Source organism: Orcinus orca, chromosome 3, assembly GCF_937001465.1.
Source record: "Orcinus orca chromosome 3, mOrcOrc1.1, whole genome shotgun sequence".
Taxonomy (NCBI): Eukaryota; Metazoa; Chordata; class Mammalia; order Artiodactyla; family Delphinidae; genus Orcinus; species Orcinus orca.
Genome location: NC_064561.1, coordinates 12,707,904 through 12,725,567, shown reverse-complemented (window position 1 = coordinate 12,725,567; position 17,664 = coordinate 12,707,904). Strand labels below are relative to the sequence as shown.

Below are 17,664 nucleotides of genomic sequence, written 5' to 3'. Positions count from 1 at the left end.
CACCTCCACGGGGAGCTGGCGCAAATCCTCAAAAGGGCTTCTCTGGACAGACAGCAGCCACGTGACGAGGGCTGGCTGGGAGGCAGAGTGTCTTCCCATGGAGACCTGCCTGTAACCAGGTCCTTGTGGGAGGGTGCGGGAGGGGTCAGGCTCACTGCCTACCCCCCTGGAGGGACTGGGTGGAGGCTTGGCAGTGACTCAGGGTGGGAGTGCAGAGAGCTGATAGCGGAGGAGGGGCCTGCGATGGGGAGGTTGGGGGTGCAGACTGCACTGTCAGCCTTTCTGCCTTTGCTGTGGACTGAGGCCTGCTGACCTGCCCTTTCCATTTCCTCTTTTTTTTTTTTCCTATGAACTTATGGCTTTTTAAAAAAAAAAAAAATGAAGGAAAATTCACGTAACATAAAACTCACCATTTAAAAATGTACATTTCAATAGCATTTAGAATATTTAAAATGTTGTGTAGCCATCACCCCCTCTAGTTTCAGAACATTCCCATCACCCCAAAAGGAGACCTGTCCCCATTAGCAGTCACTCCCCAGCCCCCGCTCCTTAGATTCTGGCAACCACTCATCTGCTTTCTGTCTCTATGCATTTACCTGTCGGACATTTCACAGAGATGGAATCATGCAGCATGTGGCCCTTGGGTTGGTGTCTGGCTTCTTTCACTCAGCATCATGATTTTAAGGTTCATCCATGATGTAGCATGTGTCAGAACTTCATCCCTTCTATGGCTAAATAATAATTCCATTGTGTGGATGGACCACATTCTGTTCATCCATTCATCCATCAGTGGACACTTGGGTTGTTGCCGCCTTTCAGTCATTGTGAATCGTGCTGTGAACATGCATGTACAATTTTTTGTTTGAACACCTGCTTTCAGTCATTTTCTGTCTATGCCTAGGAGTGGAGGTGCTGACTCATGTGGTAACTGTGTTAAACTTTTGAGGAACTGCCACACTGTTTTCCACGGTGGCTGGACCATTTTACGTCCTCACTAGCAATATACCAGGGTTTCAGTTTTCCACATCATCACCAATGCTTGAGGTTTTCCTTTTTAAAAAAAATGTATAGCCTTTGTAGTTGGTGTGAAATGGTATCTTATTATGGTTTTGATTTGCATTTCCCTGCTGACTAATGACATTGGGCATTTCATGTGCTCATTGGCCATCTGTTTATCTTCTTTGGAGAAATGTCTATTTAAGTACTTTGCACCTTTTTTGCTTTGTCTCTCTTGCTGGGTTGTAAGAGTTCTTTGCATGTTCTTGACATTAGTCCTTTATCAAATATTTTCCTCTATTCTGTAGGTTGTCTTTTCACTTTCTTGTTAGTGTTGGTGCGCATCAGTTTTAAATTTTGGTCAAGTCCAGTTGCCTATTTTTCCTTTTGTTGCTCATGTTTTCAGTGTCAAATCTCAGAATCCATTGCTAGTTCTGAGGTCATGAAGGTTTACCTAAAGTTTTCTTTTAATACTTGTACAGTGTTAGCTCTTCTATTCAGGTTGGTGATCCATTTTGAGTTAATGTTTGTATATGGTGAGGTAGGGGTCCACTCTACATGTGGCAATCCAGTTTGTTGAGGAAACTGTTCTCTTTCCATCATTGCATGGTCTTGGCACTCTTGTCAAAAATCAATTGACCAGAGTTTTATGGGTTTATTTCTGGACTCAGTTCTAATCCATTTATCTCCATGTCTGCCCTTAGGCCAGCACCACACTGTCATGATTACAGTAGCTTTGTAGTAAGTTTGAAATCAGGAAGTGTGAGTCCCCCAACTTTGTTTTTTTTTTTCAAGATTGTTTTGGCTAGTCAGGGCCCCTTGCAATTCCATATGAATTTAAAGATTGGCTTTTCCACTCCAGCAAAAAAGGCTGTTGGGATTTTGAAAATGATTGCATTGAATCTTTCAACTGTTTTGGGGAGTATTGCCATCCTAACAAGATTAATCCACAAATACACAGCATTTTTCCATTTATTTAAGTCTTTAGTTTCTTTCAACAGTGTTTCAAAGTTTTTTTTTCATTGTGTAAGTCTTGCACCCCCTTGGTTAAATGTATTTCCAAATATTTTGTTCTTTTTGTTGTTGTAAATGGAATTGTTTTCTTAACTTCATTTTTGGATTATTCATTGCTCATGTATAGAAACACCACTGCTTTTTTGTGTTGATTTTGTATCCTGCAACTTTGCCGTATCCAGTTTATTAGCTTTGATAGTTTTCGTGGATTCCTTAGGATTCGCTAATATAGTTTTCTTTCTTCCTTTCCAATTTAGATGCCTTTTATTTCCTGTTTTGGCCTAATTGCTCTGATGGAACTTCTAGTACTATGCTGAGTAGAGGTGGTGAGGGTCAGTATCCACATCTTGCTCCTGATCTTAGAGGCAAAGCTTTCCATCTTGCACCGTTGAGTGTGATGTGAGCTGTGGGTTTTCCCTAAGCACCCTCGAGTTGAGGAAGCTCCTTCTCTTCCTAGGTTGTTGAGTGTTCTCTTTCCTCTTTTTATTCTTCCTCTTTGCCCTCGACGACAACTTGGGGTGTGAGCACACAAGAGTCCATCCTTCCCACCTTCCTGTGTCTCCACCGCCTCTCCCGGGTCTGCTTCTTGAATGAAGATGCAGTGGGGGCACAGGGCTGGGGGGCAGTGGGTCTTGAAGGAAGGGGCTCGGGGGTGATAGCGGTCTGAGTTTGGATGCTGTTCAAGACTCTTAGTCGATTGGGCAGACTTCCCGGTGTGCGGGTCGGGGCTTGTCCCCATGTTACTGTCTCTGGGACACAGAGCACCATCCCTAAGAGGAGGTTCCACCCAGAAGCACTTCCTCACTCAGAGTCAGAGAAGCTCTGTGCCCATCCTTTGGACTGAAAACAAGTCCAGGAGCTGAAACCAGTCCTGCCCACCCACCCGGAGCCTTGTGTGTCCTGGGGGCCTGGACAGAGCCCCGTGAGCACACAGCCTGGGCCTCCTCGGGCTCTGGGTGCTACAGGCAGGCTTGAGCCGGCCGTGTCACCTCCCAGGCCTCGTTGCCTTCTCTCTCACACGGGACTGACCGGCCCTCCTGCTCGGGTGGGGACTGAGCTGTTGTCCTTTAAGTGCTTCTCGCGGGGCCTGGCTGGCGCTCAGTGTTCCGGAAAGAGCAGCTGCGGTTGTGCTGGGAAAGTAGGCCTAGAATCCCGTCTGGTCGTCTCATCCACTCCTCCCAGGGTCTCCCTCTGCATCTCCAGGACCAGCCGGCTGCCTGGCCTGCTGGAGGCTCTTGGGGGATACCGGGGGGGCGGGGGGCGGTTGAAGGAAGCCCTTGTCTAGACTCCCCGGGGGCAGGGAGCTCACCTCTACACTGGGCCTCTCAGCCCAGCTGCCTCCTCACGGCCCCATCCCCGGTCCAGCTTTCTCCTCTGAGTCCATTATCTGCCCCGCGGATCTCTCTGAACTTCAGAATCCCTACTTGGTTTTTTTCTCCCTGTTCCCAAATAGCTGTCCTTGGCAGTCCTACATCATTCCCATCTTCCTTCTCTGTATGCTCCTGCTCGTCAAAGACGCTCCTGACTGGCTCCGGGGGCCGCGTGGCTGAGGAGCAGAGGGCTCTCACCACCTCCTTCCCGCTTCATACCCTTCCTGTGTTGGCTTAGCCCAAGGTTGTGGGTGCTTGGGCCTCTGTGTCCCTGGGAGCCCAAGCTACATGCTGTCACCTGCTATAAAGTCCTGTGTTGCTCCCTTGTACAGTTGGTGGATAGTTTTTGGGTCTCATCCTCTTGGGTCTTGGCCTCAAATCTCACCTCTGACCCTGGCGTTGGCAACTTTTCCCCTGAACCCCATCCCCGCAGAGATGTGTGCACCCAGGCATCCCTGGGTGGCCTTCCCAGGGTCATTGCTGTCAATGCTTCAGGGTCCAGGGGCAGTCTAAGTCTACCCTCTATGGCCTCAGGGAAGAAAGGCCTGGCTCTGTCCCTGGCCAGCTTTTGCTGCTGCACAGCTCACATGAACTTTTTGCAGGCCTTGGTTCCTGAGTTATCATCTTGATGGGTCAGGGTTGGGGGTGAGTAGAGCCTCTTGTCCTCTGAGGGCTGTGGTTGCAGTGCCCCCTGGTGGACACAACTTGGCATTTACCAAGTTGGACACTGACAAAGCCCACCCTAGAAAATAAGCATTTCTCTCAGAAAAGCACCTGCCCACAGAGTTTCTTTAAATGGCATTTGCTATCAATTCAGCAGTGTTTTTTTTAAGTGTGTATTGTGTAATTAGAACTGTCTTGTACATTTTAAAAGATTTAATCAACTTTTAAAAATTACTAAAACGCTCATAAATAATTTGTCATATAGAATGATCTTTTCATTAACTTTTAGATTTCTGTTAAAACTGCAGGAAAAAGAAACCAAAGGTGAAATTTGATATTGTCCTAATTAAACTCGACTGCTTTGCCTAGATCAGGGCTTAGCAAAGTTTTTCTATAAAGGGCCAGACAGTAAGTATCTTAGGCTTTGCAGACCAGACAGTCTGGGTGGCAAAGACTCAGCTCTGCCGTGGTAGCGGGAAAGCAGCCACAGGCCCGTACGTCAGCGAATGGGCATGGCTGTGCGCCAGTCCCTATGTGAATGGTCTTTGGGGGTCTTCTGCCTCAGGCATTTGCACATTGGGACATTTAACTGAAACCAAAGAACTGCCTGAACTGTTAGGGGAAGATCAGTGGTACTGAGCTTGCCTTCCAGCTGGGTGAGCTTAGCCGGGCAAGCAGTGGGTTACCCACTTTCCTCTCAACCCCGCCCCACCACCACCACCCAAGTCGTACTTAGCGCGTCATATCGTCACCTGTCCCCCTCCTTTAGGAATTGGTGTTTGCACCTGTTCTGGGATCTACAGCAAATACCAGTTGAGAATTATTCCACATTAGGTTCTTGGAGTAGCCTTGGGTCTTCGGATAACTAATCCCTCCAAAGGAGCTTAATCCTCTAAGGGACAGGTTTTGCCTGTAGTTAAACAATAGGTCTTTATTATTATGATTATGAGTATAAAAATAGTACATGCTCATGAGAAAAGTCAGGCATTCGTGAGAGCATCAAGTATGAAAAGTTAGCTTCCCTTTTTCCTATTCTCAGTTTCCTCACAGTTAAGTATTTACAAGTGTCTTATAGTATGTATCTTTCCAGAAATCTCCTCTGAATGTGCAAACAAATGTTTATCCTTTTAAAAAAGATGGCGTCCCATTTGTTCTGCCCCTAGGGTTTTTTCTGTTTGTCCTAACAGTGTATCACGTATGCCTGTCCCTAGCAGTGACACAGTGGACACAGAGACACAGAGCTAACTCATAGCTGACAGTTGCCTCTGTTTGGTTTGGATGCACCACGACTTGTTCACCCGGCCCACGCTTTGGGCTGACAGCACACCCTTCACGTAGTGTCTCTGCATATAGGCCCCGTGGTGGGAGCGGGTGCAGGCAACATGAACGTAGTGGGGCTGATTGCAGTGTGCCTCTCCAGCCCAGCCCTGAAGAAAAGCCATGGTCTGTTCACCTTCCCCCCCTGCCTGCTCTGACTTTCATACAGATGCAAATGCCGAGTAGATCCTTCCAGAACCATTCTTCATAAATATTGCCAGCACCCTGACCTGTTAATCAGTGCTTGGTGTAGAGCCTGGGAGGACTAGCAGTGAGCACCCCACCAAGTGATGCCATTGTCCCCAAGATGCGTTTTCTTATTCGTAGGAAAGATTGCAAACTTGACTGGAACCCCTCCTCCCCCGCCCCAGTGACCTGGCACCGTCAACTTCTTCCTCTTGCTGCCAGGGCCTTGCACATTGCTGGTCCTCTAGCCTGAAATTCTTTTCCTTTCTGTGGTGCGCTCGAACATACAGGCAGACACCCTGTCAGTGGTCTGCTGGGTGAGCCCCACACGCCAAGGCCCAGCTTCAGTGTCTCCCCACTGAGCCCTCCCTCACCTGTCAGGACCCTCGCCCATCGAGGCCTTCCATGAGCCTTCTCCCAGCCTCACAGTGCGCGACTGTGGTGAGCTGGGTACACAGGTCTTTCCTCCAGTAAACATGAGCATCTTGAGAGCTAGGGTCACCTCGCACTGGGACAGAGCCCCTGGCCCGTGGCAGACAGTGCTTGCTGGGGCCACGAGCTGAGCTGCAAGTGGTTCCACGCACTAGGTTACATTGAGAACCAGCACTGATGGGCCTGGCTGTGTCTCTCCAACGCTGACCACCTCCTGTGTTTGTGTCCTTAGTTCACAGGAAACGGGCCGTGCGAAATGAACAGTGTCCAAAAGAGTGAGCACGAGAAGAATCTGGAACACAGCAAAAAGCGCTCTCGGCCCTCACTCCTCCGTCCCGTGTCTGCACCAGCCAAGGTAACTGTCAGCTGTGCACATAGGTGTGCATGCGTGGACACCCAGCAGCCTGGCCTTCTCTGTAGATGACTTGAGGAGCAATATGCAGAGACCTGGGGCATGAGGCCGAGTCCAGGCTCTAGTCCAGCTTGAAATTCACTGGCTGTTGGACCTTGAGAAGCTGACTCACCTGTGAGGTGGCCGGTCACCTGTGCCCCCTGGCTCACAAGATTGTGTGAGAAGGAGTGTCACCTCCTCTCGCAGAAACCGGATGTACTGCTCAGTCTGCTCCTTTTCACCATCACAGCTCTTTCACAGGCAGGGCCCTTATGTACAGTTGTGCAGGTCGGTTACTGCACAAGGTGCCCTGCTAGGGGGTGAGAGGCACTGAGGTCCAGCTCCTGTTGTTCTCATCACCTGTGATGGTGATTTTCTAATTCCATCATTCTTTATGCATTTACTAGTTGGCTTTCTACTGTAAGGAAGAGCTTTTTTTCATCTCCATTTATTTAATTATGTGTATCTTCATAGACTCGGGTTATAATCCATGACTATCACTGTTTATCTTGATGCCTAAACCGTCCCAGATCTGGCCAGTGGGGCCCTTTGGGCTGGCTCTTGTGTCCTCTTGACACATCCCCATCATTCTTCAGGCATGTGGGAGATGGTTCTGTAGAGTCCTTGATGTCTCAGCAGAGTGGCCAAGTTCAGGTCCCCTTCCCATCGCCATCACGGCCCACAGGACGAAACAGGCAGGGGAAGAGGTTTCTGATACAGTATCTAGGGGCATGTTTCCCTGGCTGTTCTTACTCTATGACAATCCCTCCTGACATCAAAAGAGCTAAACTGCTGAAAGTTAGATCCCAGATTCTGGGCAGAGTGGTTGTGTGACCTTTAACCCTTCACTAGGTCATGGAGGCTGAGGTGGGTGGTCCTGAGAGTTTCATCCACGGGGGTCTTGGGCAGACCTCATCCAGCACCTGATGGCGGTTCCCATCAGGAGAGCTCAGTGTTGGTGATGTTATGATTCTAATAAAGATGGACATGGGCTGCCCGTGGGAGGCACACAGCATCCATGGCATGGAATTTCTCTCTGCAGAAGAAAATGAAACTCCGTGGTACCAAAGACCTGTCCATCGCCACCGTGGGGAAGTACGGGACTCTGCAGGAGTTCTCCTTCTTTGACAAGGTGAGCGGTGGGACCCACGACTTCTGGGCCTTGCCCCGTCCAGGCTGGCCTCGCCCAGCTCAGATCTGAGCAGGCAGGGTTGGGAGCAGGCGACAGGCGGCCAGTGGTGGGCAGCGGACAGGAGGTAGCGAAACAGGTGGGAAAGGCAGAGCTCAGAGCCCACACTAAGTTTGGGGGCACATGTCTGCCACTCAGAAGCTGTGTGGCATCTCTAAAGCTGAAATGGTCCTGGGGCTTCTGTCCAGAGTCAGTGGGCAGAGCCAGTGAGATGGCTCTAGGCACAGGCTGTCTGAGCCAAAGATCACTGCACGGAGAGCAGTCCGCTGCAGACCACAGCCGGCCCCTTTAGAACACGCCTGTGTTGGTGACTCTGTGTGCACCTGGTGATAGCAGAGCCAGGTGTGCTCAGGAGCGGGAGTTGGGCCCGGCAGGGGCCCCCTGACTTGCTCTCCCCACAGGTGCGCAGGGTGCTGAAGAGCCAGGAGGTCTACGAGAACTTCCTCCGCTGCATCGCGCTCTTCAACCAGGAGCTTGTGTCCGGCTCTGAGCTCCTCCAGCTGGTCAGCCCGTTTCTAGGGTGAGCAACACTTCTCGGGGCTCCCCACTTGGGTTTTGTTTCCGTAAACTCCTTTCACCCTTCTTTTGGCTATTGTTTTTGGAAAACGGTATATGTGTTTTTTTCGATCTTGCCTTTAAGTTGAAGTTGTTACAGAGATCATTATAGATTCACCAGCAGTTGTAAGAAAGAACACAGAGAGGTCCTGGGCAGCGTTCCCTCGTGGTAACATCTCTAGTCAGCGTCATAGCCAGTATGTTGATATTCACACAAGCCACCCATCTTTTCAGGTTTCCCATTTTACGTGTGTGTGTGTGTGTGTGTGTGTGTGTGTGTGTGTGTACAGCTGTATCACCTGTGAAGGTTGGTGTGTCCACCACCACTGTCCAGGTACCGAGCAGCTTCAGAACCACAAAGATCCTTGCGTTGGCCTTTGATACACACACCCAGGTCCTCCCACAGCCCAAGCCCCTGACAACCCCTAATACCTGTGTTCCTTCTCTAAAGCTTATATAGCAAAAGTATTATGTAAATGGAATCACACTGTGTAACCATTCAGGATCAGCTTTTTTCACCCAGCGTAATTCCCTGGAGATTCATTATGCTTTTTAAAATTCTAAGAATCAGAAATTACTGGGAAGAATGAAATGACCACACAGCATCCCTGCTGCCCAGAGAGAAACTCTGTTAGCAGATCCGTTACCCGCTTCCAGCACGTCCTGCTGCCCTGTGTGAGCTGCCCCCCGAGGGCCCGGCAGCCTCTGAGGGGGCGGAGCTGTCCTGAGAGGTGACTGTGTGTCCGCAGGTCATGCACCTGTGCTGTGGGAAGGGGAGTCTGCTGGCTCCCAGTGTGCTTCCCACTCACCAGCCCTGTCATGCCCAGCGAGTTTCCTAGCCCGTCTGAGCCTCAGTTTCCATTCTGTCAAAGGGGGATCATAAATATACCTGCACAGGGTTTCAGAAAGTTTCAAATGGGCTCTGCCTGAAGACCCTTAAAATAGCATCTCGAGGGGGCTTCCCTGGTGGCGCAGTGGTTGAGAGTCTGCCTGCCGATGCAGGGGACACGGGTTTGTGCCCCGGTCCGGGAAGATCCCACATGCCACGGAGTGGCTGGGCCCGTGAGCCATGGCCGCTGAGCCTGCGCATTCAGAGCCTGTGCTCCGCAACGGGAGAGGCCACAACAGTGAGAGGCCCGTGTACTGCAAAAAAAAAAAAAAAAAAAATAGTATCTCGAACACGGTGAGTTTGCATTATACGTGACGTGTGCGGCGTCCTATTTAGCCCCCAAGACAACCCCAGAGGCTGCCGGCCCCTGGGGGCAGCTACCTGATTCCCTTTCTATTAATCAAAAAAGTTTTTTAAACTTTTTTTTTTAATGTAAAATAAAACACAGATCCAGGAAACCACATAACAGAAGAACGGCTTGGTGAATCATTATTAGGCAGACACCCTTGTGCCCACCACCCAGGTCACAAATGGACCTTTGCCAACCTCCAGGAGCCCCTCCACCTGCCATTTCAGTCATGCTCCCTCCCTTGGCTTGGGAGTGACCACCTCCCTACACTAATTACGGCGCAGCCAACCCAGGCGGACACCGCCAAACACACGGCTCAGTCTCGCCTCGTGGTCTGGGTTTTGTTTTCTAATACGTCTTGTACGTCCCTCTTCATCTCTAGGTTCCCTCTGCAAGTTTATTCCTTACCGTGTCTGCATTGGCATCCCCATGGCGTGGGTGCATTTTGCCAAATGCACCTTCACATTCCCCCACATCCCTCTGTCTGTCAGGAGGCAGTGGTATCCTCTGAGTTCTTTCTGTGGTTTATTCCTTTGTTTATTCATTCACTGCAGGTTGCAAAAGAGAGCATCTCAACAGTATTTATCACCTTTTGGTGACCCAAGATAGATGCTTGAGTTCTCCCTTTATTACAGTGTCAGGGTGATGAGTCGCTTTCCTGTCTCATCAGGCCAATTAGGAACTGAAAAACGGACCAATTTCTTTGGCGTTACATGAACTCATGAATTTAAACACATTCGATGTGTCTCAATACATTTTAAGCTGAGGAGACTGAGGCCCAGAACGGATACCTCTCACTCTGTCCAGGATAAGCTCTCATAAGAGAGCTTTGCACGGTGATGGGCGAGTTCAGGGGGATGAGGCCTGGAAGCCCACCCTTCGCTCATCGTCTGCTCTCGGGATCTGAGTGTGGCTGTTGAGTTTCACATAAATGGCATCATGCTGTCAGGCTGGGCTGCAGTCTTCTCTTTTTTTCTTTTTTAAACTCAGCAATTCTTAGACCCAACCGATCGTTTTTAGCGACTGCACAGTGTATGTACCATGGTTTTCTCAGCAGGGTCTGCAACAATGGACGTTTATCTCCAGTTTCCCCCTGTAATCCGTGCTGAGATTATGCTTTTGGGCTGGGATACTCAAAGGTCGAGTTAGGGTCATCAGGAGGTGCTTCCTTGGTGGTCCCAAGAGTGTACACACATCAGGGTGACCTTTTCACTTGGATTGACTTTCTGGGGCTGCTAAAGGTCTGTTAATGCTCTGAAAAACCACCCAGAGCAGGGTGGCAGGCGTCACACAGTCTCGGCTAAAACGTGGCTGGTTTTTTACGTGGATTTGGACACGCTCACATCGAAGTACATCTGCGCAGCTCAGAATCCAGTGCTCTGAGCTCGGTCAGGGTCAGCTATTCCCGTTTCGACATGTGAGCAGCAGTTAGAGACTCCAGGCGGGGGAGAGGGCCACGGGGGTGTGCAGCAAAGTGGAGCAATGAAGCGGCTTCTGCTCGCTCATCTTCAGCTGGGTTCACGCCCACCCCCCTCCCCACCATGAGGTCTCTGTTTGCATGGGCAAGCTTCTTTCTGTGTTTGTACACCCACGGGCAGCTGAGTGCAGTGGCCCAGAGAGCTGCCACCTGGTGACAGCATGGCTGGAGTTGGGGCTGGAGTGGGGTAAGCCTCCCCTTCAGAGTGGTTTATCCTGCTGTAACCTCAGGCATCCTCTACACCCATGTTGTTGATGTCTTCCTTCCCTGCATTTCCGTTGGCTTGCGGGTTTTCCTTGTGAGCTGAGTTGGTGGGGGTCCTTACAGGCGGGCCGCCTAGGGGCACATAGTTAATGAGGGGAGACTGCCAGGCTTAGTAATGGCAGGATCATCACACCAGCTGTCAAAATATCTGCACCCTTTCTGTAGGATTTGATATTCATTTAAACATTAATGCAGATGACATTGGGGGTCAGTTGCGTTAAAATCTTCCCATCAACATGCATGACCATTACATTATGTGAATTTGTCTAGGGAGGGGGTCTCCCTCATGAGGGAGGAAGGCCCTGGAGCTGGGAAGCAGATTTTATCTGTCAAGGGCCAAGGGTCACTGCTAACCAGCTTCTGGCATTATGCGCAAGCAATACTACAGGCAATACTAAAGGAGTGGATGTGACCGACTGTTTACAGGCAGATGTGGGGAGGTTGACTAGTTTGCTGGTCCTTGGCCTAATGCCCGGCCTCTTCCAGTCAGGGAACATACATCGCTGACCCCAGCTTCTGCCAGTCCAGGTCATTTTATTTGGCGTGTTCAAGGACCTCCCGCAAGTGGTGGGGCCTGGTTGGTGACAGAGGGCTGGAGGGCAGATTCACACACGCGGCAACTTCACACGTGTTGGATGCTCGTTCTGCCTCTCGCCCCTCCTCTCTGATGTTGATTCTGACCATCTTTAACTGCCGGCATCAACATGAAGCCATTTTAACATCTCTAGATCATTCTCAGAAGGCCCTCGGGATGCTACTTACCATTTGTCTTTATTTCTTTTTTTTTTTTTAGACTTAAAAAAAAAATTGAAGTATAGTTGATTCACAATGTTGTGTTAGTTTTTGGTGTACAGCAAAGGGATTCAGATATATATATGTATTTATTCTTTCTCAGATTCTATTCCATTATAGGTTATTATAAGATACCAAATATAGTTCCCTGTGCTATACAGTAGGACCTTGTTGTTGATCTATTTTATATATTAGTAGTGTGTATCTGCTAATCCCAAACTCCTAATTTGTCCCTCCCACCTCCCTCCGACGTGTCTTTATTTCTGAAGGAAATTTCCAGAACTCTTTGCACAGTTCAAGTCCTTCCTGGGGGTGAAAGAGCTGTCCTTCGCCCCACCCATGAGTGACAGATCCGGGGATGGAATAAGCCGGGAAATCGACTACGCCTCATGCAAGCGCATCGGATCCAGCTACCGGGCGCTCCCCAAAACCTACCAGCAGCCCAAGTGCAGCGGGAGGACGGCCATCTGCAAGGAGGTAGCGCTTCCCGGGGCTCACGTCAGCTTGTGTGCTGCATGCTCCTTACCCCCTCCTGTGTTCCACATGGAGGACCGAGTGTTGATCCCCCCGATGGTGAATGGTGGATGGTGCCGGGATGTGCCAAAACAAAATGCATGGGTGGAGATGACAGTTTCTTACCCTGCTGGTGGTTCTGGCAAGCCGCAGAGCACACGGCGCCAGCATAGGGTTTGGCTTGTTCCTCCGTCATTTAGACTGAGGTTTATTTCTGCCTTGAGCCCGCTCTGTTCCAGGTTCACTGCCCTCAGCATGTTTCTGTTTAGCTTGACCACTGAACACTTTTTCAGAGTTAGTAGACAGGCTTACTGCATTTCCAGAATTCAAGAGTGCCTGCTGGATTCCAGGATATGTAGTCTGGGAGTCAGCAGACTATGGCCCATGAGCCAAATCCGGCCCACTGCCTGTGTTTGTAAGTAAAGTTTTATTGGCCCACGGACATGCCCATTTGTTTACATACTGCCTGCGGCTGCTTTGCCAGGACAAGAGCAGAGTTGAGTACAGGCGTGCCTTGGAGATATTGTGGGTTTGGTTCCAGAGCACTGCAATAAAGCAAACATCGCAATAAAGCGAGTCACACAAATTATTTGGTCTCCCAGTGCATATAAAAGTTACGTTTATGGGCTTCCCTGGTGGCGCAGTGGTTGAGAGTCCGCCTGCCGATGCAGAGGACATGAGTTCGTGCCCCGGTCCGGGAAGATCCCACATGCCGCGGAGCGGCTGGGCCCGTGAGCCATGGCCACTGAGCCTGCACGGAGCCTGTGCTCCGCAACAGGAGAGGCCACAACAGTGAGAGGCCCGCGTACCGCAAAAAACAAAAAAAAAAAAGTTACGTTTATACTGTACTGTAGCCTGTTAAGTGCGCAGTAGTGTTATGTCTGAACAAAACAATGTATATGCCTTAATTTAAAATATTTTATTGCTAAAATACGCTAACCATCATCTGAGCCTTCAGCGAGTCACTGATCACAGATCCCTATAACAAATGTAATAATAATGAGAAAGCTTGAAATATTGTGAGAATCACCAAAGTGTGACACAGAGACACAAAGTGAGCAGATGCTGTTGGAAAGATGGCACCGATAAGCTTGCTCGATGCAGGGTTGCTGCAAACCTTCACGTTGTTTAAAAAAAAAAAAAGGCAGTATCTGTGAAGCACAATAAAACGATGTATCCCTGTAGACCTGACAGACCAAATGACCTGCAAAACCTAAAATATTTATCTGGCCCTTTACAGAGAAAGTTTGCCAACCCCAGAGTATTGATAGTAAGATTTGTTCACTTGATCAAAGCCATGTTTTCTCTTAAAACCACTTTAAAAGTAATTTTACTATTTGTATGATAAGGTAATTTCCTGTAAAATCAGTATTGTTACTTATCCTCGTATCTTCTACGCTGGACAACACAGTAAACCACTCTGGCAGTGGGGGCCTGGCGCGCTGGTCACGGCATTTCCTCTTGGTGCAGGTACTGAACGACACCTGGGTGTCCTTCCCCTCCTGGTCAGAGGACTCCACCTTCGTCAGCTCCAAGAAGACGCCCTACGAGGAGCAGCTGCACCGCTGTGAGGACGAGCGTTTCGAGGTGTGTGTGCAGGCCCGCCTTCTCCACGGCCCTGCCCTCGCTTTCCCCAGTTCATCTCCTCTGCACCCTGGGATGTATGTATCCTGATCCTCCTTGAGCCCTCTCGTCTCCTTTAGAGTATCAGGGATTCCAGCACTTTCCAGCAGGGGGCAGCTCCTGAAAGCCTCCCTTTTCTGCCTTGCTGGCCTCCAGGCTGGCTAGGCATTGGTTTTGTGTGTGTGTGTGTATGTGTGTGTGGTTTCATTAACTAAAATTAGGTTCACTTAAGTAAATTTTTTTAGTACAAAGTTTTACCGAGATCATTGTAGATTCACATGCAGCTTAAAAAATAACACAGAGTGATCCGGGTGCCCTTTCCCCAGTGGTAACAGCTTGTAAATCTCTGGCACAGTGTCAGCCGGGATATGGACATTGACCCGGCCATGATCTTATTCACGTCTCCCTAGTTGGACTTGTATTCGTGGGGGGTGCGGGGGGGCAGGGTATCTTGTGCACAAGCCTGTGCATGTGTGTTAGCTCTGTGTGGTTCTCTCACCTGTGGAGGTCCATGTATCCAGCACCACAGCCAAGATACTGAACAGTTCCCCCACCAGGAGGATCTCTCACCCTGTTCCTTTATATCCCCATCCACCTCCCTCCCCAATTCCCAGCATCCATCAACCTATCCTCCACCTCCTTCACTTTGTCCTAAGTGGAATCAGTCACGTGGTATATAACTTTTGGGGATTGGCTACCCCCAGCACATGTTCTGGGGAGTCACCCGGGGGCTGTATGTACCACACGTCCCTTCCTCTTCATTGCTGAGTGTAACGTGCTTTTGATGCCTGTGGGAAGGGTCAGCCTAGGACCCATTCCCCTCCTCAGATGGGTCCACCAGTGGTGAGGTCCAGGTGATGCCATCATCGCCCAGGTCTGGACCGCCCCCACACCCCCGTAACCAGCTGTGCTCCCTCCAGTCCCCCAGACCCACGTCAGGGCCACCACACCCTGATGTCTATCGTCCCCTCTTCAGTTCTGCACATCCCTTCTGCCAGCCCAGGCCCGTCCCTAGGGCCCCGCTGACGCCCTGACAGCTGACCCCTTTCTGCTTTCCTGTCCATAGTTAGATGTTGTCCTGGAGACCAACCTGGCCACGATCCGGGTGTTGGAAAGCGTGCAGAAGAAGCTCTCCCGGATGGCGCCGGAAGACCAGGAGAAGTTCCGGCTGGACGACTGTCTGGGGGGCACGTCGGAGGTGATCCAGCGCCGCGCCATCCACCGCATTTATGGCGACAAGGCTCCGGAGATCATTGAGAGCCTCAAGAAGAACCCTGTCACCGCTGTCCCCGTCGTCCTGAAAAGGTGTCCTCATGCTTCTGACCACCTTGCCTGCTGCAGGGAGCCCCCCAGCAGCTCATTAGTGCTGTTTGTCATGGGTGTAATCATGAGGGGGTCCCTGGGGTCTCAGTCTGGTTGGTTACAGTGTTTTCCAGTCTTGCTTCATCTCCCCATTCCATTCCCGAGAGGAAAGCACAACTGTCAACAGTTGTTTGTGTCCTCCTAGAACTTTCTGCCATGCACATAATCATATCTCAACATGAACATGAAAAGTAACTATTTTAAAGCACAAATGGGACCATCCTATATCACGGCTTGCCTTTTATTTAATCATATGTTTGGGACCCTCACTGTGCCAGGGAACAGGTATCGGTTAAGTGGCTGCCCTCAGCCAGGTGCTGTGCCCAGCCCTGGGGCTACAGAGCCAAACGAGCCCGACACAGTCCCTTCCATTGCGGGGTTCACAGTTGAGCAAGGGAGCCCGGCGGTCGAGCCAGCAGCTGCATAGAGCGCAGTCAGTTCTGTGGGCCAGGACAGCGATGTTTGAGAAACCTTAAAACTGGCTGTGCAGGTTCCACAGGGCCGTTACCCCCTCCCTCCTTTATACAGCACAGAGCCCGCTGCACAGGCCTGGAGCTGGCTGTCCCGAGTATGGAACATGTCCAGTGGGTCTGTGGGTGGAAGACAGGCTGACCCTGCACAGGGATGACTCGGGCGGGTGTCCCGGGCTGTCCGTGTGCTGAGCCCCTCTGGCCCTGCAGGCTGAAGGCCAAAGAGGAGGAGTGGCGGGAGGCCCAGCAGGGCTTCAACAAGATCTGGCGGGAGCAGTATGAGAAGGCGTACCTCAAGTCCCTGGACCACCAGGCCGTGAACTTCAAGCAGAATGACACCAAGGCCCTTCGCTCCAAGAGCTTGCTCAATGAGATTGAGAGCGTCTATGACGAGGTGAGGCCCTCCTCAGCCGGGGTCGGGGCAGGCTGCCCGGCCCAAGCTCTGGCTCTCCTGGCCTCGAGCAGATGGCCAGCTCTCTGTGCCTCCGTTGCCCTCGCCGGGCTGCATAGGGGTGAGGATGGGTGTTTCTGTAGCACCCAGCATAGGGCTGGCCCAGGAGGCAGATTGAGGCCACCCTGCCATTGTCAGCAGAGAGGGGCGACTAGGGCCGACCGTGCTTCTGTGTGGCTCTGGACTCAGTGAGGGGAGTGGTTGGCGTGGGCTGGTGAACGGGAGCGAGTAGGTGGGAGGCTTGTGCCAGCACTGGGTGATGGCAGGACCATGGAAGGGCTGGTGGCAGGCGAGGAAAGGACAGAGGCAGGGAACGTTGCGGGATGGTGACGGACCGGGTGTGCAGGGCTGAGGGGACCGGGCCGGAGTGCAAGCAGTTGCAGGTCTTCCGGGGTCTAGCCAAGTGTCTGTGAATGAATGATGGTGGGCAGAGGCCCGTGGTCCTCCCTGAGCCTTCCTCACCCCCAAGGCAGCCTGGGTCAGCTGGACTCGAATAATCAGGGTGCTGCTCGCCTCGTTTCCCCCAGCCTCTGAGTGCTGCTGCAGGCCTTGGTAGTGGGAGTTCGGTCTCGTTTTGGTTCCAGAGCTCAGCTGGGCCCCCAGCCATTGTGATGCCCTCAGAGCCCCATGGCTCTGGACCCCCTACTTGGAGTTCTCCCAGTGGGTCGCTTCCCGTCTAACAGCCGCCCTGTCTCCCCAGCACCAGGAGCAGCACTCGGAGGGCCGCAGCGCCCCCTCCAGCGAGCCGCACCTCATCTTCGTATACGAGGACCGGCAGATCCTGGAGGACGCGGCCTCCCTCATCAGCTACTACGTGAAGCGGCAGCCGGCCATCCAGAAGGAGGACCAGGGCACCATCCACCAGCTGGTGCACCAGTTCGTGCCCAGCCTCTTCTTCTCCCAGCAGCTGGACCTGGGCGCGTCCGAGGACTCCGCCGATGAGGGCCGGGGGAGCCCCCAGGGGCAGAGTGCAGACCCTGGTGACCGGAAGAAGCCAGCGCCCGGACCGCAGAGCAGCGCCCCGGAGGAGAAGGGGGCCTCGGGCGAGGCGCCGGCCACAGAGCAGCAGCCGCCGCAGCACAAGCCCCTGGACGACGTCTACAGCCTCTTCTTCGCCAACAACAACTGGTATTTCTTCCTGCGCCTCCATCAGACCCTGTGCTCCAGGCTTCTGAAGATCTACCGCCAGGCACAGAAGCAGCTCCTGGAGTACCGGACGGAGAAGGAAAGGGAGAAACTGCTCTGCGAGGGCCGCCGGGAGAAGGGCAACGACCCCGCCATGGAGCTGCGGCTGAAGCAGCCAAGTGAGCCCCTGGGCCCAGGGATGACACCATGGGGGCTTGCCTCTGAGATCCGGGAGG

The 17,664-nt window shown here is 51.6% G+C and overlaps 1 protein-coding gene across 2 annotated transcripts in view; it reads left to right on the top strand.

Annotated features, from left to right (window-relative positions):
- Positions 1-17,664, top strand: part of SIN3B (SIN3 transcription regulator family member B) — a 37,709-nt gene that overhangs the window by 13,123 nt on the left and 6,922 nt on the right. For both annotated transcript variants that reach the window (XM_004277593.4, XM_033401518.2), the window contains 8 exons: positions 6,211-6,333; positions 7,412-7,501; positions 7,960-8,078; positions 12,154-12,361; positions 13,868-13,984; positions 15,087-15,325; positions 16,063-16,246; positions 17,004-17,607. In XM_004277593.4, coding sequence (XP_004277641.1) covers positions 6,211-6,333; positions 7,412-7,501; positions 7,960-8,078; positions 12,154-12,361; positions 13,868-13,984; positions 15,087-15,325; positions 16,063-16,246; positions 17,004-17,607 — 1,684 coding nt within the window. The remainder of the gene's footprint in view (positions 1-6,210; positions 6,334-7,411; positions 7,502-7,959; positions 8,079-12,153; positions 12,362-13,867; positions 13,985-15,086; positions 15,326-16,062; positions 16,247-17,003; positions 17,608-17,664) is intronic.